The 24,713-nt window shown below is 42.6% G+C and overlaps 3 protein-coding genes across 3 annotated transcripts; 1 reads left to right on the top strand and 2 right to left on the bottom strand.

Annotated features, from left to right (window-relative positions):
• Nucleotides 1–1,764: 1,764 nt before the first annotated feature.
• Nucleotides 1,765–5,067, bottom strand: K441DRAFT_675267 (uncharacterized protein; the record flags this gene model as incomplete). Its single annotated transcript, XM_067650837.1, has 2 exons — nucleotides 1,765–4,400; nucleotides 4,458–5,067. 2 exons carry the CDS (start codon nucleotides 5,065–5,067, stop codon nucleotides 1,765–1,767), a joined length of 3,246 nt encoding a protein of 1,081 aa, XP_067506696.1.
• A 459-nt stretch (nucleotides 5,068–5,526) lies between these two features.
• On the top strand, nucleotides 5,527–7,221 carry K441DRAFT_675268 (uncharacterized protein; the record flags this gene model as incomplete). The annotated part of the gene is made up of 1 exon (XM_067650838.1): nucleotides 5,527–7,221. The coding sequence occupies one exon, from the start codon at nucleotides 5,527–5,529 to the stop codon at nucleotides 7,219–7,221; it is 1,695 nt and encodes a 564-aa protein (XP_067506697.1).
• Nucleotides 7,222–10,019: 2,798 nt separating this feature from the next.
• Nucleotides 10,020–11,961, bottom strand: K441DRAFT_15185 (kinase-like protein). Its single transcript, XM_067640199.1, has 4 exons — nucleotides 10,881–11,961; nucleotides 10,730–10,820; nucleotides 10,355–10,663; nucleotides 10,020–10,303 (listed from the first exon to the last, which is right to left on the bottom strand). The coding sequence occupies exons 1-4, from the start codon at nucleotides 11,635–11,637 to the stop codon at nucleotides 10,168–10,170; spliced, it is 1,293 nt and encodes a 430-aa protein (XP_067506698.1). The 5' UTR covers nucleotides 11,638–11,961; the 3' UTR covers nucleotides 10,020–10,167.
• Between the last annotated feature and the right edge of the window lie 12,752 nt (nucleotides 11,962–24,713).

Consider the following 24,713-nt stretch of genomic DNA (forward strand, 5'->3'; position numbering starts at 1 on the left):
ATTCTCCCTGCTAGCGTGATCAAGGCGTTCGTCTGCCTTTAGCCAGACTCAAGTGGCAAATATTTAACACGTAATTCTGCACGTGGAAATCCTGTCACTTAATCTAAAGTATGCTCAAAGCTTCGCTGTGGCAAATTGGCAAGTTATATATTCATGCTAATTCCCAGCCCTCTATAAAATAGAGAGAATAATAAAATATAGTAAGTAATTATAATATAAATGTTCTGGCCTTAGAATGTGTTAAGCTTATTAAGCTCAACTTTGCATATCCATACCCTTCCAGTTCTAATACTAGTACCAATTATCTTCTCTAATACCACTAAACATAATAGTCAATACTCTAAGGGTAGCCATATTAGGTTCTCTGAATTATATATTATCTATATACCATCTGCGCTTAAGGCTAGGCCTTAATATTAAGGACTTTAAGGTTCTAAATAGGATAAAAGGGGTCTCAAATCTAATAGAGCGCTAATTTCAATAGTGCTAATATCCGTTTAAAGGTATAAGTCAGTGATGTTAAATAAGATGCGGAAGAGTGCCTGGCCAATAATGAGCGTCTAGAGGCAGTCGCCACTACTCGCATCCCAGATCTTAACCGTCCCGTCGGCCGACACTAACGCTAGCCAGGCCGAGTCGTGGGAGAAGGCTACTGACCTAACCCAATCGCTATAGCCCTCGAGCGTCTAGAGGCAGTCGCCGCTGCTTATATCCTAGATCTTGACCATCTTATTAGCCAACACTAACGCTAGCCAGGCCAAGTCGTGGGAGAAGGCTACTAACCAGACCGAATCGCTATTCCAATATTTACTCTTTATTCCGCCGACGTCTAGTCTACCAGACCAGTTAAAGCCAGTAATTCTGTTCTAGCTGCATGCAAGCTTCCTATTTAATAATATTTGCTATAGAGAACAGGTTATTTATTATAACTTACATAAGTTTTCACTAGGCTTCAAATATTATCCTTAGAACCCAATTCTAGGACCCTCTATTTTTAGCTAACCGTAGTTAGGGGATCCTAGTCACGTCTGGAGAACAGCCACGTCTGGAGAATTATCGGATGCCCAATTAGCCCAAAATAACCGGTCCTCTTGGCAACGCCAAATAGGAGAACCACGTCTGGAGAACAGCTACGTCTGGAGAACAGCCACGTCTGGAGAACAGTCACGTCTGGAGAGCAAGAACGCCACGTCTGACAGCCACATCTGGAATAGCCACGTCTGGAGCAGTCACGTCTGGAGAACAACTAGTCTGACGAACGGTCACATCCGGAGAATAATAGTCTGCAGAAAGTCACAACTAGTCCAAATCTTACCTGTTTTGCCTTCTTTCCACCGCGCCTGATATATCTCATTATTATGGATTTAAACGCGGTACTTTTGTTAACACAGCCTCAAGAAGAAGTTTGTGAAGCGCCTCTAAAGGCAAGTGTGACATGAAATCTATAATCTAATATAATTAAGATAGCAGAGGTTTCGTATGCGAGACATAATCTATAGTTTAGCGCCAGACTTCTGGAGGAAGGACTTCTGGGAACGAGGTAACCACGTACGTGTATATAACTGTATTATTAAGCAACAATAAGACTGTAAGTTTGGTCAGCGCAATTTTTTACACGTAGTCCACTTTCTGGCTGTTGGCAGTCTAACCCCTCCTAGGGACGAGAACATGCCCTGTGTGCAGGAAAGCTGCAACAAATTTCGACCGCACTTGCAAGATGGTCACAATCGAGGACATATTTTTCTTACACCCCACAAACAATCATCAGGACTTCCCATCTTCACCCTTCACCTGCGACTTTCTTTTTGACCCCAATGAGAAAAAGTCCCGGACGCTCCGCCGCTTCCCTTGACTCGATTCGCTCCTGATCTCATCTACTGGAGATTGCTTCATTAAATGTTCCCTACGCTTCTCGTATCTGGGAGCATTCGAGCTCGATTCCGCAATGATGGGGAGGCCCCGGGCAGGATATCGATTCACTTCGATTGATTGCCCCTCTGAACCTTGTCTGATGATATTCGGTCTCACCCGATTACTCACCCGATCAAAGTCTGGGAACCCACGGCCAAGCCTGTTTGTGCTCGATTCTGCTCTTGTCTCTTGCTTGGGAGCACTCAATCTTGCCTGCTCAAAACCGGGAAGGCCTCTAGGAGGACCACGACCAGAGGTTCGCTCAGCCGTGCCAAATTCATCTGGTCGAGGAGCCTCCATTCTCAAGCGTCCCAAGTCGGGAAGATCAAGATCTTCCAGGTCTGGCAGAGCAAGACCGCCCATGCCAGGAGCACCAAGAAGACCAGCAAAGGGATTAAATCCCAACCCGTCAGGACCAAATTCTCCATTCCTCTTCCCTTGATCTAGCAGAGCCTGTACATAAGGAGGCACGCTCGACTCGTCGAAAGGCATGCCGGTCAGAGCTTCGACCATCATCCTGAACATAGGAGGAACCTTTGACTTTGCCGCTTGTCTCGCCGCCTCCATTTTGCGAAGGTTTTGCAATAATGGGTGCGCATTGGGGTGGTCGATCGGCACTTTCTCGTTCGCATCTTGTAACAATTGAATCGCGTCGTCGAGATCTTCCTCGGAACCGGAAATCTGAAAGCGGGTGAAGAGGGCGGAGGCTAGGTTGTTCATTTTGCTGAAGTCACCCAGAGCACCTTTTGACGTTTTCGTGGCTTCTCTGTGGAGTCGAATCGCTTCTTCTAAGTCCGAGTCATCTCTGAGCCTGGTGAAGCGACTGTGAAGCATGGATCCGAGGTTTGATGCTAGAGTAGCCTTCCATGGCCTCCCGGAATCATCGACCTCCATTGCTTCTTCTGCCCATCCAATGGCTGTTTGCAAATCGCCCAGTTTGCCAGTCATTTCGAACTTCATGTATCCGGATGAGGCAAGATTGGCCATGTCTCGACAGAGATCGTAGGTGTCTGCCTTGCCGGTTTCAGAGCCTTCGTTGGCGTCCACGGCTTTTCGGAACCAGGTGGTCGCTTCGTCAAGCCATGCGATTTCCCGATCCTGTTTGAATTTGGACATGTGGATTACGCCCATGTGGGCGTAGATGACATTCCTTGGGTGCACCTCTTCCGACTCTGATAACGACACAGCTGCCTTGCCGAAACGAACAGCATTGTCCCAGTCCTTCTCTTCGAACTCGCGCTCAAACAGATACCCGTGAGCAAGGGATCGAATGGACAAGTTCAAAGAGACATCGTCCTTGTTCTCGACTCCCACAGTCCAATTAATATTGCCAATGGGATAAGAAACTAGCTTGATGACTTCACGAAGATCCTCGACACCACCCAACCCCTGATACCTCTCCATGAGCAAGTTGACCAGACGAGTCTTGAGGGCATCCATCATGCCGCCGGGATTCTCTTCCCTTTCGAATTGTTTCCTCACTTCAGAAATCGCCTTGTCCAGGTCTTCCTCTTTCATCGAGACCTGGAAGGCAGAAAGTGCCCCAAATACGCTCTTTTCCATTTCTACGCGGCGGGTTTTGACTTCAGAGTCAATTTTTTTACTTGCTTCGCGTTTTCCTTTCGCTTGATTCGCCTTCGATAGAAACTCGGCATCGCCGGTTACTTCATGCAACAGAGTGTATCCTTTCACAATTTCGTCTACAAGATCATCAAAATCACCCACAAATGCTCTTTGCTTTCCTGGAATGGCCACGACGGCCTCTTCGAAGGCCTTAACCGATTTCTCCAAGGTCTTCCTGTTTTTGGCGATGCTGTAGAGGGCTTTGTACCAACTACCTAGGGCATGATACCTTTGCGAAAGAACCAATTCTTCGTCCGGCTTCGTGTACTTAACCGAGTCCTCGAGGTACCCAATCGCTTTCTCAAGGTCGTCATTCCCTTTCGTGCTTTGAAAGAGTTGAAAGTATTTCTCTGCGATGTTCCACAGGAAGCCACCTCTTGCCCCACCCTTCATGATCATGTTTTCAAAAACTTTTCCGTTTTTATCTGCAGACGCTGCTTTGTATGTCTTAATCGCATACTCGATACTTTCTTTGAGATCATTGATACGCTTGCTGCGGCGGTGTCTTTCGGCCAAATATCCCGAAAGGTCATTGAATGTATCAATTTGTGGATACCCGTCCGAACGCTCGGTTTTTACTGCAATTTTCTTCATGGCATCGATCAAACCGTCGAGGATTTCATCTGTTTTGTTAGCATGGTAGGCTTTCTTCCACATATCCTTCAAATCTGCGAGGACATGGAGCTGGCGTAGGCGAGGGGGTTTGCATTGTCTGATGTACTCCTCGACGACTTTGTTGAATGCGAGAATGTCTGACGTGGCCTTGGTTGCTTCTCGTTTCATTTGGAGTAAGTCGAGGATGCCGCAGTAGAGTACTTCAGGGCTGGGCGTTGGCGCTGGCTCTCCGTCCGAATCATCGTCGTCATCTTGGTCTTAGTTAACTGAGATTGTTCAGATAGAAAGGTATTGAAACCCAATCTCACCAGACATGTTTCTGCCAACTGTTCTACCACTGCCAGGACTAGCCAAAACATCGAGCATGGATCTAAACCCTTGTACCGCCCTCTCGATATGCTTGGGATCTTTCGTGATGTTCCAGGCGACCAGACAAGAATTGGAGGCCTCTTGAAGCATTCTTCCACTGGACTTCTTCTTTCCGCGCCGCCACAACAATCTCATGACCTCCAATTCCGCTTCACTCAATTCTACCAACGTCGGAATCATCTTGGACTTGTTCCACCGCCCTTTTAACATAGCAACAATCACCTGCAGTGTGGACTCTCGTATATCAAGGGCATCCGCAACACGTTCCGTCTCTCGAAGAGTTTCTTTCAGTCGCGACATCGCTTCTGTGTAGTACGAGTTGTTTCCGGTCCGCTCGTACTTTGCATAAATGAACATGCCATGCTGCATAAGGTACCGGGCACGTCGATTGTCGGTGCTTCTCGGTGATGTTTCGTTGATGGCAGCGTTTATGGCGGAAATGGCTTCGTCAAGATCGGAGAGCTTATTGGATGTTTCGTATTGCTCGTAGTGGATACTGGCGAGTGCTGCTTTGGCCATGCCTCCAGGAAGAAAGTCGAGAAAGTCCATGATGATCTAGCTCTCAATCTGGGGACTATCTAAGGTCTTGCTCTGTGGAAAAACGACGAAAGTAGCATCCGTTCGAGGCGCAGACTGTTTGGATGGGCAAATGTATGTTGTTATATCGCATCACCAGTTTTACGCGTCCTCACGTCGAAGTCGAATGATATAGGCAGCAACCCAGTCATCAGCTGCGACGCCTTGTCTTGTTCTTGGGTACGATAAGGGATATGCCGTTACGGGGGGCTCTTTGCTTTTCCTCGAACTTCGCCAATAGTGGAGTCGCTACGGAGCCACGTATGGTCGAAACCGATCTCATGCATTTGCCAAGGCCATTAGGGGCCGCCACATTTTAAGGGGCAGCAGGCAGGAACCTTTCTTTGTCTTCTCATCCCAACTTGCTTTGGTTTTCTTTTTTGGAAGTCAACTAATCAATCCAACATCACCATCTACGTTTTTCTCAGCACCATGTCAGGCGTCGAACCATTTGCTGTTACCTCGCTCATTTTGCAGCTTCTTTCTGGATGTCTCTGCGGGATTCAGACCATCAGCCATATGAAAGGCACGAAAGACGAAGTTCGCTCTGCGGTGTTGATGCTAAAACTCGAAGAGTACCGTCTGACCACCTGGAGCTTGAGATCTGGTGCCTCTGATGGCCTTCTACATTCTGGATTGGATGAGAACCTTGTGCATCGCACCCTAAGGCATCTTAAATCACTCATCGGCGATACGAAGACACTTTGCTCTTCCTACGGCCTAGCTGTTCAAGATTCGCAACCGGTACCGGCTACAACTTCAATCGCTACCGGTATCACGAGGGGGCGAACTTTTCCAACGTTTCTGAGCAAAAAGATCAGAACGATTAGCGTTTCGGGAGTGCGAAGCCAGATTACTTGGGTCTTGCAGGATAAATCCAAGTTTGATCGACTCCTAGCGATTATGAGATCTCTGATTGATGTCCTTCACCAAGGTCTTGGTGACATAAACTTTGACACGATGCGAGAAGACATTGGTTTCCTCCGTCTCCAAATGGTGAATCTGGCGGATAAGATTGACGATGTGCGATCTGTCACCCAAGCTATCGAGATCAACGAAGGCCTCGACTCCGACGCCTGTACTTGTGCCGTAGTAAAAGCTCTGCGGATTGGAATGGAAACAACACTCCCAATGACTACGAACGGGACAACATCCAGTCCAATTCTGCCTGAATCAATGCAAACAATTGCACCTTTGCGACCGAGATTGCTCACCTCTTTCTCTGGCAATAATCGGAGAGGCTTTGCCAACTACGACGGCAGTCCAGTATTCGTGGAATGGAAGCGTATCGTGGCAGACGAGACCGTTGCACGCGGACTTCGAATTGAACGGCAAGTGGCAACTCTAGCTACGTTGCTCAGCATTGAGAAGGGACCAACGTTTCGATCCCTGCGATGTCTTGGTTCCTTTGAAGACACAGCAAACTTTCGATATGGCTTCGTCTACACGCTTCCGAACCAGAGTCAAAGTCGAGTAGTCTCGCTTTTTGATTTGTTCTACGACTCGGCCTTCAAAGCTTCCCTTACGATGAGGTTGGAGCTAGCTCAGAATCTCGCAATCACTCTGTTGCATATTCACACTGCCGGATGGCTTCATAAGGGGATACGTTCTTCGAATGTACTTTTCTTCTCAAATGGATCCCCAGCTTCATTGGATCAGCCATACCTCATGGGCTATGACTTTTCCCGCTTTGACGGAGAGAATGAGGTTTCCGAAAAGCCTGTCCCGAATTCGGAAGAGGATCTCTACCGACACCCTTCCGCACATCCTGCTGCGCCATCTCGTTACCGCAAAGAATTTGACGTGTATTCGTTTGGCCTCGTTCTGATGGAGATAGCGAAATGGAAGCCGTTGAAGCACATAGCTAAAGATTTCATCGGCCGAAGCGGCTGCACGCCGGACAGTCTGGAACAGATGAAGAAGACATTTTTGGAACCAATCAGTAACAAGGTCATGGATGATCTTGGTTTTCGTGCCGGCTCCATTTACACTCAAGTTGTGATGAGTTGTTTGGGTAGCTTGTCATTAAATATGTCCAACGAAAATGCGGATTGGGGATATAGGGAGGATTTACAGGAAGCCTTTGTTGAGAAAGTAGTTAAACCTCTTCTCAGTTGTTCAATATGAGAGATAACGTAAAGTCAACACATTACCTTCCCACACACGATTCCACCAACCTGACCAGCGTGAATCTACACAGACAATCCTGCCAAACGATCAGACACGGCCGACGTTTCTGATCTCCAAGGCGAATATCGACATAGCTTCTCTGCCCATTGATCAGCCATAAACAATTCCGAGGCCCAGGAAAATTCTTTTCCAAGCCATTCCTTAATCTTAGGATGATCTTCAGTTTTCTGTCTCAGTATCCAAACTTCCTCTTTACTAAACGGTTTTCCAATAGCCTTGAACCAATCATCTATAATTTTCCACTCTCGATCGGGGAATGGATCTCCGTTGGCTAGAGCTGGTAAATCTTCGTCGACGGCGCTGAGAAGGTATTCGTAGAATCGGGCGCAGAGAAATAGATCTTCTTGCGTTCGTGGGCTTGCGGAGACATGCATTAATTGTGCTTTTCGGACTTGCTCCCAGCAGTATTTTGACTTGATGATGTCTTGTTCAAATACTGAATTGACCTCCTCGAAGGTTTTTCCTGAGCGGAGGAGTGTCGCATACTTGTTCTCCACTTCTCCGGGGATATCCTCAGGCTACAATTGTTAGTAATGATCTCTTGGGATTGAGAAAGCATACTCACTTCTGGATTCTCCTGTCCGATAGATTTAGCAGGGTCTTCAGTTTGTGAAGCTTGCTTCAGCAAGAAATAGATATCTTTCAACCGCTTTGCTCGATGTGCAGGTGTTGTATGAGATCCTGTGCAACTGAGTATCATTGCCTCCACCAGTTCAATGGGTGTTTCGCCCTGTGGATTATGAAGCCCAGTCTTTGCACCGACGAGCACAAGTTCTTGTACAGCTTCAACGTTGGCGTTGGCTACCGCGCAGTGCAGCGGCACTCCCATGGGATGGGCCTTGCGTCCTTTCCCAGCAAAGTTAACCAAAGAACTGTCTGAGTGTTTCTTTAGAACTCTGTGGAAAATTTGTCTCGTCGCCAATGAGTCGTGGCTGTTGACCAAGGACTCGGACATGGCATGAAGAATACACCCGCGGTAGGCTTTGTGGATTCCCAAGTCTCCTTTCTGGTCGCCCTCGAGTTCGAGCACATAATCTAGGATATCCAAATCTGGACCGTCACATAGAATTTGACTGAAGACCGTGCAAGGAACTTCTCCGAAACTGAGACGGTCGTTGAGGCTGTAGTTTTCCTGGAGTAGCAAATTTGCCAGGGCAAAGTTTCTGTGTGTGATTGCGGTGTAGATGATGAAAGGGCTGCTTTTGTTCCTTTGTGAGAGTAGTCGTTGAGCATAGGACAGGTTCAAGCCTCTCTCTCTGGCACACCAGTACAAAGACTTCGGAGCAGTTGCGTCGGCTCCATGATCCAGCAACAAAGTAAATATCTCTCTATGTCTTCGCTGTATCGCAATGTTCAATGGGGTGTCTCATGATCCAGCAACAAAGTAAATATCTCTCTATGTCTTCGCTGTATCGCAATGTTCAATGGGGTGTCTCATGATCCAGCAACAAAGTAAATATCTCTCTATGTCTTCGCTGTATCGCAATGTTCAATGGGGTGTCTCCCCGCCACTCCTTGTTGATCTCGTCTTGTCCTACGATTCCTGAACTTATCAAATGCCGAACAAGGTGCGCTTTTCCGCTCATAACAGCACAAGGAAGCAACGGTTGTTCCCATCGGTTCAACAATGGCGCAGTCGTCCGCGGAAGGAGGATATCAACAGTTCGGGTAATACTTTCCGAGAACTTCGACCCGTGCAATTTCAATTGGTCTGTGAGGTCCGCACCTATTGCCATTGCCAATAGAGTATTTCCATCATCGGGCCGCATTTTGTTATAATCGTAATTGGGTGCTGCGTCAAGTAGTGCCTTGAGGATGTCTGGGAGAGCTCTGCTCGCTGCCAATTCAACTGGGGTGAATGCAAGATGAATCTTATCGGACGTTGGAAGGGTTGGAGAAGCTCCAAGTTGTAAAAGCGCCCGCACTGCCACGAGATTGTTCGACATCACGGCTATATGCATGGGGGATCCCATCATAGGCACACCTTTCGACAGTGTAGCACCCGTGCAGAGCCCATTCACATCAGCGCCGTGTTGAACCAAGTCGGCAGCGACGTTCTCGAACTCCGAGCCCAATGATTGGCTTGATACAAAGTGATGTAATGGATTACAGCCCACGTGGTCACGAGTATTTGCCGTGGCCCCATGGCGTAATAGCATCGTTACATTGGATGCTATTCCAGAACGACAGGCTAGCATCAATGGCGTCTGGCCCAGGGAGTTGGTGCAATTGGGGTCCATTTTATGTTGGCCCAACAAATGTTCCAGGATCTCGTGGCGAGCTCGTCCAATCGTGCAGAAATGCAACAAATTGTCTCGATTCGCAGTGAATACAATGTCTCCAATTTGCGCCGATGTCTTTCGAAGACACGAGGAGACCTGCCGTTTAAAAAGCGTGGGATCGTTCATCGCAATAGGTGAGTTGGTACCTGGAAATTTTTTGAGGAGAACGTCCGCTTTAAACGATCCTTGATCAAGCTGTCCTTGATCAAACTGGCCGAAAAGGTCGAAAGCTTCTGCTGTTCTTACTGCTCCGGGATGACCAAACAAAGCAGCCCCAAGTATGACAGTCTGTAGCTCGTCGTCCATGGTAAATTCAATTCCAAAGGCGTCGTGAAGGTTCAGAAGGGATGCGGCAGAGTCGAGACAGCCAGCGCGAGCGGCTTTCCTCAACCACTTCAAAGCTTCCTCATGGCTTTTCTCTGTTCCAAGACCAGAAGCGTAAAACCCGAAAACCTGTCTACAATTTCCGATATAGACCTGTTTGGTTCCGTTGTTCTCTTGTCTCTTGAGGCGCTCGTACGCGGCACGGTCTGCAATAGTGTCGTATGGTAACGCGGACTCCGCCAGTTTCAAACATTCTTTGAACAAGGCTTGTTGGGCGCTATATTCCAGCTGCTCGACGACATGGTTTAAGAGGTTCCAGTCCTATGTGTTCCGTCAGCAAGGAGCCTTCAGGGAACAGCTGATCCAGGTTTACCTCGGGATTATGAACGGGATAATGCGCAACAAACGGAGCTCTGCCTAGTTTAGTATCAGATTCTCTTTCCGGGGATGGGTCTTGGACGAACCGGTAACTAGATCTGGAAGATGCAAAAGGCTTCAAAGAGTCTATTGCCCGGGGAAGTGAACGTCTTGATGGTTGAGCCTGTATAGTTTGACATAGGACTTCGAGTAACGCCTGAACATGTTCTTCCCGCACTTTGGGTATTAAGGGTTTCAAGATCACCGCCAGAAGACCATCGACACCTTCACGGATCTTCAATTCAAGAATCCTCTGCTTTTTCATGTCCTCGTCTGACATATCCCCAAGGACATCCCTCGTGAACGGGGACGCTCCCCCATTCAGTAACCTCGCAGAAAGCAAACCGTACGAGTAACTGTACGTATTGCTTGCAGTTAGAAGACGTTGCAATAGTCTGCGGTGGCTACTTTAGGATACTCACATATCAGACAAAGCCCAATCGTTGAATGTTAAGGTTTTGCGTTCTAAGACCTCCGGCGCTTGCCACGGAAATGTTCCACAAGGAATGAAACCTTGATCTTCAGCATCGTATCTCGAATAGGCGAAGTCCCCCAATTTCGCTACGTACTTACGATCAGGATGATCAAAGACAAGTACATTCTCGGATTTTACGTCACCGTGGATTATCCCGCTCTTGTGAACAGCTTCTAGTCCCAAGGCGATATCCATTAGCAGATCGACCTGATGCAAGCTCGAAAGATTTGTGACAGTTTGTTGAAAGTCCGCGAGTGTGCCATGAGGAGCTAGCTCAACCATCAAGACAGGCCATGGATTCTCTGTGCCGTAGAAGCAGGGCTCCCATCCGATTCCTCGAATCTTGATGATATTCTCATGGGGTAGTAAGACCGGGTGACTGAGAGCAGCTACTTCCAGCCTTACCATCCGGAGCTTTCTAGCGCGTTCTTCTGGGCTAGACGGAGGGAACCGACGAAGTCGCTTGAACGCAGTATCCGCATTGAAGTAGTCATTTGCTTGCGACTCCCTATGAAATCGGTTGGCATATCGGAGTTCTTTATCTACGGCCTTGACCGTGAAGCTGGCTCCCTGTCCGATGGTCTTGAGCGGATTGAGATAGAATAAATCTGTTCCCAAGGAGACTCGACCGCCTGTTTGCATTACTAGACCACAAATTGCCGCAATGAGTTGAGCGATATCAGAGGCAATGTCTTCGTCTTCATTCCGTGAAAAGCTCGTGGACGGCGTCTCCTGGCCCATGCCTGTCAAGATGGAAGACGAAGCGAAGGACCGGGAGGAATCCATTCCGGTGGACGGCGTGGCCTGGCCCTTGCCCGTCAAAGAGGATGAAGCAAAGGACGGGGAGAAATCCATTTCGGACGATTATTCAAATGTTTGAGCATCGGCAGAGAGTGAGGGAGAGAAATCTCAAGTACAGTACCTCCAGTACCGAGGAGTTGGGAGGACACAAGCTGAGCCGAGACGATGTGGCGCCATTGGGGCAGGGCGGCGAAGATACACCATCCCAATAAAGTTAGATTCGGAATTCTCCATATATCGTTGTTGTTCTCAGCCTTGAATGAGTGGTGGAGTGAGCAGTCAGCACTGAATACCTCCTTCAAGCTTTCATGGTCTTCGAGTCTGTGTGGGAGAGGCCGTATATTTGGACTGTGTCGATTTAGAGAACTCGTGTGTAGATTGATCTATGGAGAAAAGAGACTATATACACGAGGTGGGTGGCGAAACGCCGACGACGACGCTGACGACGACGATTTGTAACCACCACGGTCGACACACACCCCAACTTTGAGCTCTCTGAGGTTAAAGCTGTATCACCGGTCTTGGCGTGGTGTTGATCCTTTATTCTTTACCAAGATAGGTTCTAAGTTTTCGTTCCAAAGCTCAATAATCCAACCCCTATGTATAACCCCTAGTCCCGCACCATTAGTATATCCAAGCTAGCTTATGCTCTGACTTCTCGCTCTGGCTCCGTGCTCTGGCTTCTTGCTCTGGCATCTCGCTCTAGCTTCGCGCTCTTACTCGGACGGCTCGTAGGGTCGTTACGCTGCGGTAGAGTAGGTCGACTCTATCGAATGGTTGTGTTTGTCTTTTGAGGAAGGATTGAATGAGGGACGAATCGATTGTCGTAGCAGTACGGTGCAAGCGTCTCGCTGATAATCCGGCTCTAGTGGCTGTCGGCAATCCGGCTCTGGTAGCCGTCGATAATCCAGCCCTCGTGGCTGTCGGTATCGCCAGAGGCCTTTGAAGCTCTAGCTCGTAGTTCCTCCTTTCCGTCCTCATCGAGGGACAAGAAAGTCGTCGTGTGGGTTGATATCTAAGGGCGTCGTCGCCATCGTCGTTGGTATCGGTATCCGAGGGCATCATCGCCATCGTCGTCGGTATCGGAGCCGTGGGCTCCTCAAGGATTGTTCTGGCTTGCAAGAGACACCGTTGTCTTCTCGGCCATCGTTGAGGATAACGAGTATATCGTGTATACCCGGACACGAGCTGTATAGGAGTGCTGCGAAGGTAGAGAAACGATCAATCAATTTCAGTGAATGTAAAGATCAGATGCAGTACGGTAGGCAGGCCGGGCTCATAACTGTCGAACCTGAAAATGGGGGTAAGGGAAACTCGTGTGTAGATTGATCTATGGAGAAAAGAGACTCTATATACATGAGGTGGGTGGCGAAACGCTGACGACGACGATTTCGACGACGATTTATAATCACCACGGTCGACAGACTGAAAATTACCTCAGCGACCTCTGCGGCTGCTAGGACTCAGTGTCTTCCGTTCCAAACGGAAATCGGCCGGAAAATCTAGCTCCGGGTGATCTAACAGCTTACCTCAGCAACCTCAGACCGTAGAATCAATTAGCGGACATACGTATATCCGCAAGCGGATATCGCTAACCTTTTTGGTCAAAAAGTTGATTCTATGGTGTGGGAACTGTGAAGCTTATTGACCCGAGTTTACGAGTGGTCTGTTACTTTCGGGTCCCAAATTTTCAAACTCTAATCACAATCAACTACTCCATCATATTTTAAGCAGAGGGCTCTGCATCGAAGCTCTGCAGTCCAAGTATACACTATATTCGTGACTAATATGATCTTAATTGCGAACTATAAAAGCTATATTAAAAGTCTTTAACCCAAAAGCCTCTATATTAAAAGCCTCTAAATAAGGGCCTATTAAGTATAAACTCGGGTCAAAATTTTCATTGGCGGACCCCCGACGATCCACATGTTGCTTTTGGTTTACCCCGCGTACAAGGGCAGATCTAAGCGAGCCAAGGGGAGACGAAGCCCTAGGGGAACGAAGCCCTGGGGAATGAAGCCCTAGGGGAATGAAGCCCCAGGGGAATGATCCCCTAGGGGAATGGAGCCCTGGGGGAATGATCCCTCTAGGGGAGTAAAGCCTTAGGGGAATAATCCCCCAGGGGAATGTAGCCCCAGGGGAATGAAGCCCCAGGGGAATGGAACCGCAAGGGAGTGGAACCGCAAGGGCTTCCATGAATGGGCGAATCGCCGGGATTTATTTTTGTCCTCAGCTTCTCGGCTTTTAATTGGTTAGCACGCTTCGCTAAGCCTTACTGGCTTACGCTTCAATAAGTTACCCTGCGCCGTTTTATATGAGTTATATCTAAGGCTACTGCCTAAACTTGGAGAGAAAGAAAGAGGGGGATTAAGTAGACTCTGAAAATCGAGTATTTAGTTTTAGGTGTAAACGAAGGGCTATAGAGGGTCCTAATTTTAGATGTTTCGAGAGCCTAAAATTAGGTCTCCATTTTTAGGGTCTACTCAATCCCCCAAACCTCCTCGCTCCTGTCTTTAACCTTTACTTTTCCTTTTAAGCAAATGGCGTAAAAAATCCCAATTAAGTAATAAAATTTCCGTACAGCTTTCCTATCCCACCAGCAAAGTCATTAAGAAAACGCCAAGCATTCACGTAATGCATCTCTTAGCTAAGACGAGACGCCACGCCGAATCTGTGGGGCTAGTGCTAATCCCTGCGGAAGACCCGCCTATAGGAGCGCCTGTACCTTTAAGCGCGTAAAACTAGCGTACTGACTAGCGTATACGTGACCCGGAGGGTAAGCAGGGATACAACCGTGACAATAATTATCCTACTTCCCGGATCTACAGTTCTCAAGTTCGTTTAATATCTAAAGATAAGACATATGTATAGAAATTAACTAGATACACCAACATCTGCTACACAGCCGAGACAAAAACCTCTCCAGATTCTATTGCGCATTCGTTACGATCGCCTTCCAACGCAATCTCTGTTGGAAAACAAGCCCGCAACGATATCACGTAATAAGACTTGTGGGAGACATCTCTTAGCAGGAATCTGACCAATCAGACAACTTCGACCGTCGGTCGAAGTTCCTCGAAATCTCTTTAACCACCTATATAGAAAATAAGCAATACACAGAGATTTAGCTCCATAGCCTTAATTTAACAGGTTATAAGCCTAGGTTTGCGCCTAATGGGCTAAATCTAATTGCTTTATTATTATTATGATATTTACTATCGTAATATCACCACACAGGCGTAAAAAGTTGGTAAACGTTTACCTAACTTACAACGCTAAAAAACCTACAACAAGCAGCTATGTAGCTGCTAACTATGGACTCTACGCTAAATGCATAAGAGGATCCTACCAAGGACGAGCCTAATATAGTCCGTAATTAAACCGCGGTACTAGAGGCTTAGGAGGACCTCTTATTTAGTAAATAACCTTACTATTATTAAAACGGAATAATAAAGTTTTGAGAATAAAGCTTTATAATAACCGCATTAGTTATAAATTAGAAGAAGCTTATTAAAACTGCCTATACTGGCTAGGAAATATACTAAGTTAAAACCTATACTATATAAACACTCCTTATAAAAGGAAACCAATCTAATAATATTGTCTTAATAAGGCCTATAGACTACCTACTATAAACTACCTATAATATAAAGCCCCGCCAATATAAGCAACGAACGTACCGCCTACTAAATAGGTATTTAAAAAATGGAAAGTGTTAAAAGAACGCTTTAAGGATTTTAATCTGGCAGCTATTACTAACATTATAGCTACTTTCTTTACTCTATTAAAAAAGAAAATGGAGATCTAACTGCCGGTTTTGGAGGGTTCTGTCGCCGTTTTTAGAGGTCGCGTCGCTAAAACTTCCCGCCGCCCTAAGCCTCTTGCTTACCGGTCTAATGTTAAGCCTCTCGCTTACTGCCCTATACTCCTTGCTTTTAATAGGCAGACTATAATCCTTCTACGCGCCTGGTGCTGAAGCTATATATACTTTATAGCTCCCGCCTCTAATCCGTTTAATCTAGGCCCCGTTTCTCTTATTCTCTACCCTCCCATCTTCTTAACCCTATATTACTCTTTAGATCCTTCCTACCATTATTGCCCTCTAGGTCCCTCCCGCTGTTACTACCCTAAGTTCTCTTCTAGCTCCCTAGAATGCGGCGCGTTTAATTATCAGATTGCAGCTTATTATTTAGTATTACTAACGATAAGTATATAAATACGGATAGCGATGGTAATAGCTATGGGATAGAACTAACTGTCTTTAATAGTAATGCCGACAGTAATGCTAATAGTAACGCCAACTGTGACGCTAATAGTGGCATTAACTGTAACGCTAATAGTATTACTAGATCTAACGATGCTTATAAAGCGCCCGCTCAAGCATGGTTTTATAAGGATTAAGACTATCTACTAAAATACTACCTTAAATAGTTAGAAGAGTTTAAGGAATCTAATTTTATAATATAGGACTACGCTAGTAGTAGTACGAATCTCCTTAACCGTATTAAAGATTAATGGTATTAGTAAGTAATAACCTGTTCTATAGCTTTCTCTTAGGCTTAATCTAGAGCTAATAATTTTTAGATACTGTACCTATATAAGGAAGGACCCCAAGAAAACGTACTAAGTCCTCTTACTTTGGCTACTTTATAGCTTTTTTTAACTAGCTCCTAAATTAGAAATAAGGGAAGGGAAGTAAAAAATAGTGCGGGATAAAGCTTTCTAGCTCGCTTAGTGTATACTAAAAGTACTATCGCCTTATATATAAGAGAGTAACTAGTAGGAAAATTGCTAGTAAATTAACCCGCTAGATATATAAGGTAATTACGTTCCTAGTTAACCCTTTAGCCTAGTAAAGTAAGGCGAAGCTAAAATATATTTTCTAGGTACTTCGGAAACTAGCGAAGAAATATAGCTTAAGTAATAAGAAGCGAGAAAAGCCCGTTATAGACGTAGAGGATCTTGCCCTAGTTTTTAAGACCAACTTAGTTATAACGAGAAAGAGATATATAGTTGGGCGATATTAGATATAAATCTATTTCTTACTATAGCTAGGCCTTTGCACCGTAAGCTAACCTAAAGCTCTTTTTAACCTATACTACTGATATATAATTATTATACTTATTTGTGACCTAGAAGGCGGGCCTTATAAGATCGTGCCTAAGTTTATATTTGAATTTACTAAGGAATATCTTAGCATAAAAGAAGCGTATATTCCCTTTTTACCTATTCCTCTCCTTATACTTACGGAGAACCAGTAATACTTTCCCAATTCCTAAGATTATCTTTAACCCTTTGCTTATTCTTAGCCCTTACGTCTTTCTCCTAAGCCTTCTTTTTATTAATAAAGCTTTTAAGGCCCCTAATCTAACGTCCGTAGGGCAGCTTAGCAAGCTATATATTAAGCCTAGGCGTAATAAGTTGCCGCTGCTACTCCGCCCAGACCTAGATAATATCCCTGTATTTTAGCGATTAATTAAAACCCCCTATGGCCATATAGTCTCACTCAACCAGCCTTTGCTATACTTAACTCTTTTGCCCTAGATTAAAGACCTTAGCGTAATTACAGGATTTCGGCAGGTTGCGCGCCCATATAGTCTCTGTTATGGCGTAGGTAAGGCATTTAACGAGAATAATAAGTTCTATTATGTAGAGCTAGTTCTACTAAAACCTTTCTAACGCCTATACTACCTAGGTAACGTAAGTGACGCCCTCTGGAATCTAATAATGTAGTATACCAACACTCGAACATTCCTAAAGCACTACCTTCCGCAGCGTATTAGCGTAGATATATAGGCAATCGTTTAAGGCTTAGAGCCTTAAGAAAAGTTAATAAAAGCAATATACCGAATAAGCCAATTAATTAACCTGTGGCGGCCACAGTACCTAATAAAAGAATAATCCTTATTGGTTAACGAGAACCTACGTATTTGTTCTTTAATTAAAGTTTAAAATAAGCTAAAGCGTAGCCTTAAGCGCAAAGCCGTAGGAAGTATAGAATACTAAAAGCTTAGCTAGGAAATTATAAATAAAAGGCAACGTTAAAGAAATGCGCTATTGGAAAATATTAAGAAGAATTAGGACAGCGAATAAGCTATAATTGATATTAAGCGGCAACTTTCCGAGGTTAAATTTAGTGAGGATGTTAAAGTAACCTTAGAATCCTGTAATAATAGATTAGTTAAATATAAACGCCATATTAAAGTGATTATAACGCTTTCTGGCACGTTACTAGAAGATAAGATACGCAGACGTAATAATGCCATTAATGCGATTGTAGATTACTGTAATGTTAAGGAAGGTAGAGCATATTGGCTAAGTTATTGCCAGAGATAGTTTAGGATAGGTATTGCCCTTAGCTAAGTTAAGATTAAAGAAGATGCTAAGATTTTAGAAGCGGCTAAAGCGCTAAAAAGTGCAAAGTTATCCTTATATAAGGAGAAAAGACCGAAAATATACTTCGTCTGCCTTAGGAATAAAAAGCTCGCAATTAGTAAGCGTATATATAGGTTCTACACTCTAACTGCTCTTATAAAGCATTTCTGACAAGCGCATCTCTCTAAACTCCTAAAGTAGGGTAAGATTAAATATAATGTTTATAAAGTAACCCTTAAGCATAAAATACATTTTTAGAACTATGCGTATAGTATATATAGGACCTTTTCCTAGTTATTGCGCGCTTATCTTATTATTCTTTGCTACTTTTTATTCTATTTTAGTCTATTATTATCTAATCCTATTTTAGTATTTAGTAGAATAGATATAATGACTAGGATTTTATAATTTGTCTAGGGGGGGTAAGGGGTGATAGGTAAGGTAAGGGTGAGGGTAAGGTAAAGGATAAGATGAAAGGTAGGGTAAGGGGTAAAGGGTAAGAGGTAAGGGGTAAGGTAAGGTAAGGGGTGGCTAATGGGGGATAGATAATATAGTTGCTATATAATATTTGATGGACCGACTATAAACGAGATATATATTTGAATTTCTTAGATTAACCTAAATGGAGAAAGAGAAGTATTATATAATAACTTCCTACCTAAGCCAATCTCCTAAGCTATATATCTTCGCTAGCACTTTTTGTAATAAAGTATATAAGGGTGATTAGGGTCGGATAGATAACTGCTATCCTTAATATAATATGTAAACTTGGCGCTATAATTAATATTATAACAGGCCCTAGTCGTGTAGAGGGTATAAAGACAGTTATTAATGTTTTCGCTTTTGCGCTTAGCTATGGCGTACCTCGCCTCAGCAGATTAAAGTAGTGATTCTGTTTGTTATAGCTAAGATTAGATAGCTTAAAGTTTCTATATAAAATTTTCCTCTATATCCTTAGATGCGGTAATTACTGTCTATATAATGCCGATGGCGAAATCGCTTATAATGTTTAGTTTTACGAAGTCCTTAAGTTTAATAAGCTCTTTAATGTGCTTGGCCGCTGTTAAAGTGATTATATTATATAATGCTAAGTTACCTATCCGGCTAAAGATATTCTTAATAATATTAGGGAACTTATTTGTAGACTAGCTGGTTCCTAAAATGTGTTAGATTTTTATATTCGTAAGCTCTTTTAGCTGTGGTATATTATAGTAATCGGCAATTATATTAATATGGACGTAGTAAAGTGTAATATTAGCCGTTATCGGCTATATTATTATGTCTTTATTATTGCCACCACTATTATCTAGCCCGGATAGTAATGAGGCATCGGCGTCGTTAAGTTACGCTACCTCTAATTCTATAGATTAAAGTTTAAGTATAGATAAATCGGATTAGCGTGTAAATATATCCCTTACCTTAGCTAAGCGTTCCTATACTTACAATATTAGACCCTTACTCCCCCTTGCTATTGCTATAATCCCCCTTATATATAAATTGGATTATTTTTTTAACAGTGCAGAAATCGAACTTGTTAATATTTATAACGCTAGTCACTACCTCCTACCGGTTAGTTAGTTAGTTAGGGTTAATTCTACTAGACGTTCTATTAGCTTTTACCTAAAAGCCTCTATTATAGGCAGCTATAAGTATAGGAGATTAGGTACATATAATCGCTTTATAGACTTTAAACTCTAGCCCCTGGCATATAAGTTTTAAGTCACTATATTTTTCGCTATCTATAAGCTGCGCTAAGCCAAACGGAATACTTTTAGGTGGTATGTTTCTTTAGTTTCGACTATGTTTTAAGCAATGTTTAGGGAAGTGATTTGGTGTTAAACAGGACGATTAAGAATAAGAACTCTGCTTTATTAAACATGGCTCTAGAGCCTCTATATATATTAAGAAGTCGTTATTAGCTTCGTCTAATCTGCGACGGATTTGGCTAATTAGTTAGAGCTTTAAACGTTAGTTACTTAACTAAGGACTAGTGTAACTTCTAAAGTTCTAGGAAGGGTGAGTGGTAGGGTATACGCCGCAGCGCCTAAAAGCAGTTAGGTTATATAATAAAGGCTTAATTAGAGGACGTGTTCCTATAGCTTAGGTTAAGGCTTTATATTTCTCCAAGCCATATTAAGCAAAGTTAAATAGTATTATGTCCCTGCGTACCGGCCCGCCAATTACACTATTCCTGCGCCTCTAAGAGCGGTTTCCTGGCCGTTAACCTTCTTATTATCGGCTGGTCGAAGTATACTTTTTAGATAAGGGGCACTAACTAGATTCTTAGTTGGTTACTTTATAAGTCTTAGAAATAGTATATTCCCTACTAATAACTTACTAACTAAGTAAGTAGATTAATAAAATTAACCTTATAAACACACTACTATATAAAGCTCGGTAGATGAAAATATATTTCCTAAATTAATAGGATCTAGTATAAAGAGTAATTATATAATGCTTTAGCATATTTAAGATATCTTAGAATTATATAACTTCACTATTATTAGTATTAAAAAAATGTCTTTTAGGAAATAATTTACCTTCCTTTATTATTAGTGGAGGGAACTCTCCTAATATATTAGATATTTATTTAATATTTTACGTATATTATAGAGGGCTTATATGTACTAAAATCAGCTAAGGGCACTAAAGAATAATGCTGAGAAGTAACGGAAGAGGTATGTAACGCAGTATTGTTATATATTTGTAGTGGAGGCATAAAACCTAAAGGAGCCTGACCATGCTCTGTATTGCTATAGTGCTTATCCCTTACGTGGCCGCACCCGTACGGCGATGTTTTAGTCTTTCTAGAGAACCCTAGATATGGGCAAATCCAGCACCAGGAGATGCTTTTAAAGAGAAAATTTGGTTCTAGGTAATATAGTTATTCGGGTAAGGCCGCTGAGGAGTTTAAGGAAGATAGGATGGTGGGTAAATTTAAGGATGGGGAGTGGAACCAAACTCCTGGCATTGATTTATCCTCTTTATTTTCCGTTATTCTCCTATCCGTCTCTTCTGCTAGTTTTCTAGCCTCCTTTAATATTTTTAGCTCCGGGTTACGCTTTTTCCGCCTTATAACAGCCTTTATTTTATAACGCTGCTTATGTCGCTTAAGGAGGTTATATTGGAAGAAAACTTTAGGGCATTCTTTAGGGCATTTGTCGCAATGGTAGGCCGGCTTAGTGTCTATAAGAATTAGGAATATACGCTGCGGTTAAGTAGGGCAGTGACCTATAGGATAGTTAGTGTTGTGTTAAGTACTCCGCTTATAAGTAACTCTTTATATAATTGTTATAGTTACATACGTAATATTTCCTAGGTGGTAGCCGCCCCCCTATAGGTAAACTCTTAACTCTAGTAACTATAGGGCGGAATGTCCTTTTGCTTACCTATTTCCATTTTATTACGGTAGTTAGTAGTAAAAGATAAACGGCTGAGTATATATGCAATATTAAAGAAGTTTAAAATGTAGAAATATATAGAATTAAAGATATAAACCACTAAGAGGAGGCGGGATATAAAGTTTCTACGTATTGACGTGGCGCTAATACTAATATTATATATAGAATGATCTGGCGTATTAATAATTAATATAGCGATATAAGCATTCCTAATATAGAACACTAGATCTCTCTCTATTTAAAGTATAAGGCGTCCCACTATTTCGCGTTCTAGATAGTAGAAGAGTAGAATATAAAAAGTTAAAAAGATAGATTATTAGGGAGCGGACTACTAAGCTAAACCTTTAGAAGTTTTAGAGTCCTATATCTAGGAAACGCTGCGCGGGTAGAAGGAGTGAGTAAGCGAGGAAAAAGGGCTACCTATAATACTTATGGGGAACACGCGTCGTGCTTATTGCTATTATTTGGAGTATATATACTCCTAAATTATTTTGGTTTTAAGACGGCTCATCTTCTTAAATAGGTAATGAGCTTTAGGGATGAATCCAATTAGCTCCTACTAAGCCTGTTAAACGATTATATCGAAGGCTTGTAGAATGTAGAGAGTTGTAGAATAAGGCTTGGGTTATTTAACCTTGAGGATCTTACGCGATTTAGCTTAGATTATATCCGGGATAACATTAAGAGGAAAGAAAGTAATGTTAGCTTCTCAATCAGCTCTCGTTTAAATTATAGCGGAACCCTAAATAGTTTAGTAGCTTACAGTAACTACTAGATCCTAGACGCCTTCGCACTACAACTACTAAATTATGGACGCCTTCGCATTACGACTACTAAATTATGGATACTTCTACACCAGGACTACTAAATTATAGACGCTCTATACCGTAAGCACTAGTATAAAGAGCCCCATATTAAGATCTAATCCAATTATAACATGCGTACTAGATTTAATAGTATTAGTAATAGATCCTGGTAGCTTAAGATAGTAAAGGGGATATACTTATTGCTTATCTAGTGTTTATCTAGAGGGCCCTATACGGTATTACGTAATACGAGCTTTTGTATAAATACTTTGTTAATTTCTAGCACTCTTTAGTAATAATAGGGACCTTAAGTACCCTGCTTTCCCAACGCTTAAAGCGATATACGCTCTTTTAATCGGTGATCCTTTTTATTTAAGAATAAAATGCTTAATTTTATTGCTGTTATTTAATATCCTCTAATATCCATTCCCTTCTGTTTGTTATTAGTAATGTATAATTATACCTAAGTTTACTATAAGTGTACTCATCTCCGCTACACCATAAGAGCTTAGTGTATAAAATATTAGGAGACGTATAAAAGATACTTAGTAAATGTTGTTATAATATAAGAGCAAATACCTAAGCCATTAATGTATAACTAATTTTCTGTTATAGTAAATACAGGCTTAATAAAAACTGTAGTGCGCCTCTATATATCTATATAGAGGCCTAAGAAACTTATATAAGAATTTCTTCTAGGTAACTATAAGGCATATTAAACCGAGAGGCTTACTTAAATATGTATAAGAAGGCAAAGGAGGAAATAATTTAATAAACGCGGAGGGGCTACGCATTGCTGGTAAAGGGCGTATACAATTCTCTTCTTTGTAAATATACTGTAAATAAGTATTTAGGGTAGAGAAACTAAACTATCTCTAATAAAGCATTTGATATATTTTAAACCTAGCGATAGGTAATAGTTATTATATATGTCCGGCCCGAACGAAACTTGCTTTAGAACGGCCCCTAGACGGTAAGACCTTAAATGTAGGCTGGGTAAACCTTAGTATGTATACTTATAACATTCTGCTAACCACCCGCCCGTTAAATATATCCAATAGCTTTTAAATGGGATAGTGATAAGTAGCTCTTCGTACGCTATAGACGGTATATATACTAACATTTATAAAGAAACTAATGTATACGATAAATGCATCCGTAGAAATATCTCCACCTTACCCCTAATCTACTAAACGTTGATATCTGCCGAAGAGAAAAGATGCTAACCCATAATTATACCGTTTATTTATATTGTATAAAGATCTTAATACATAAGTTAGTATTCTAGAGGAGATATTTAGGCTATCGCCTATAATATAAGTGGACGAAGACGCCTTTACCAAGGCCGTTACCGGTCGCATTCTCTCCCTTAAGTATTATATAGGAGCTAGATATTTTCAACCCTTAAAGTTAAAAGGAGAGTAGGATTGTCCTATTAAAGATTATAACAGAAATTACCAGCGTTTGGATTTGTATCATAGGTATGTTAAAACTTTAGAGGGGTTCGGGTATAAGATTCTAAGGTGTTATTTTGACTAGGATACGTGTCTGCCGTACGGCTACTAATTCGACTTTTTTGCTAGTCTTTTTTAATATAAGCGGAAAGCTTATGGTGTAAAAGCTTTATCGCGGACTTAAATGTTTATACCATTTATAATATATATTAAGAAGAGTACGTCACAAGATTATATTATTTTAGAAATGCTTATAGAGATATAGACTCGTAACCGGTGGAGGCTAGCAGTTAAATAAAATAAATGGAAGACTCTACTATTTATACGCCTTATACAGACTCGCTAAAACCTAGCTTTAATGGCGGTGGCTAAGGAGAATCTATTTCTCTAAACGCTGAAATGGGCCCCTTAACTTTAAAAGCCGAAGATAGCACTTAGATGCCTATCCCAACGTCTTTTACAGGAGGAGACTTTAAATTTACTATGGTACTAAGTACTATGCTATATGCGATTAAACCTAAAGCACGAGAAGGTAAAAGGGTATTTAAGTTCTCTATGGCACTGAGCGCTGCTAAAGAGGGTTTTGGATTTACTATAGATCTATATACTAAATTTTTTATTAAACCTAAAGCTAGAAGGGACTTTAGGTTAGGGTTACCGAGTGCTAATGCGGTTAGGTTTAGTAGAAATAGTGCTAAAGGGGATTTTGGATATATGGCTCTATATATAGAATTTTGGGTAGGTAAACTGGGGGGTTATAGTAAGGGGATTTTTGAATTTAGGATGGAACCTTACGCCGCTAACGTTCCCTTTATAGATCTTATATTTGGAGTGGGCTAGGGTTAGTAGGCATAGCTTTAGGACTCTTAGTAAAGAGATTAGATAAAATATATCTTAAATAACGCAAACTAGTTGCGTCTTACTACCTATTAAGTGGGCTTATTTCTATTCCATATATAATAAATTACTATTACTTTCCCTTCTCTAATAGTAGGAGTTAGACTTAATTGTTTTAGCTACCTATTATAAATAATACTGATTTTAATAAGAGCTGGCTTAATCGGTGGGCGCGATTACTTACATATCCCCTCCGC

This window comes from Cenococcum geophilum, assembly GCF_001692895.1.
Source record: "Cenococcum geophilum 1.58 unplaced genomic scaffold K441scaffold_10, whole genome shotgun sequence".
NCBI lineage: Eukaryota > Fungi > Ascomycota > Dothideomycetes > Gloniales > Gloniaceae > Cenococcum > Cenococcum geophilum.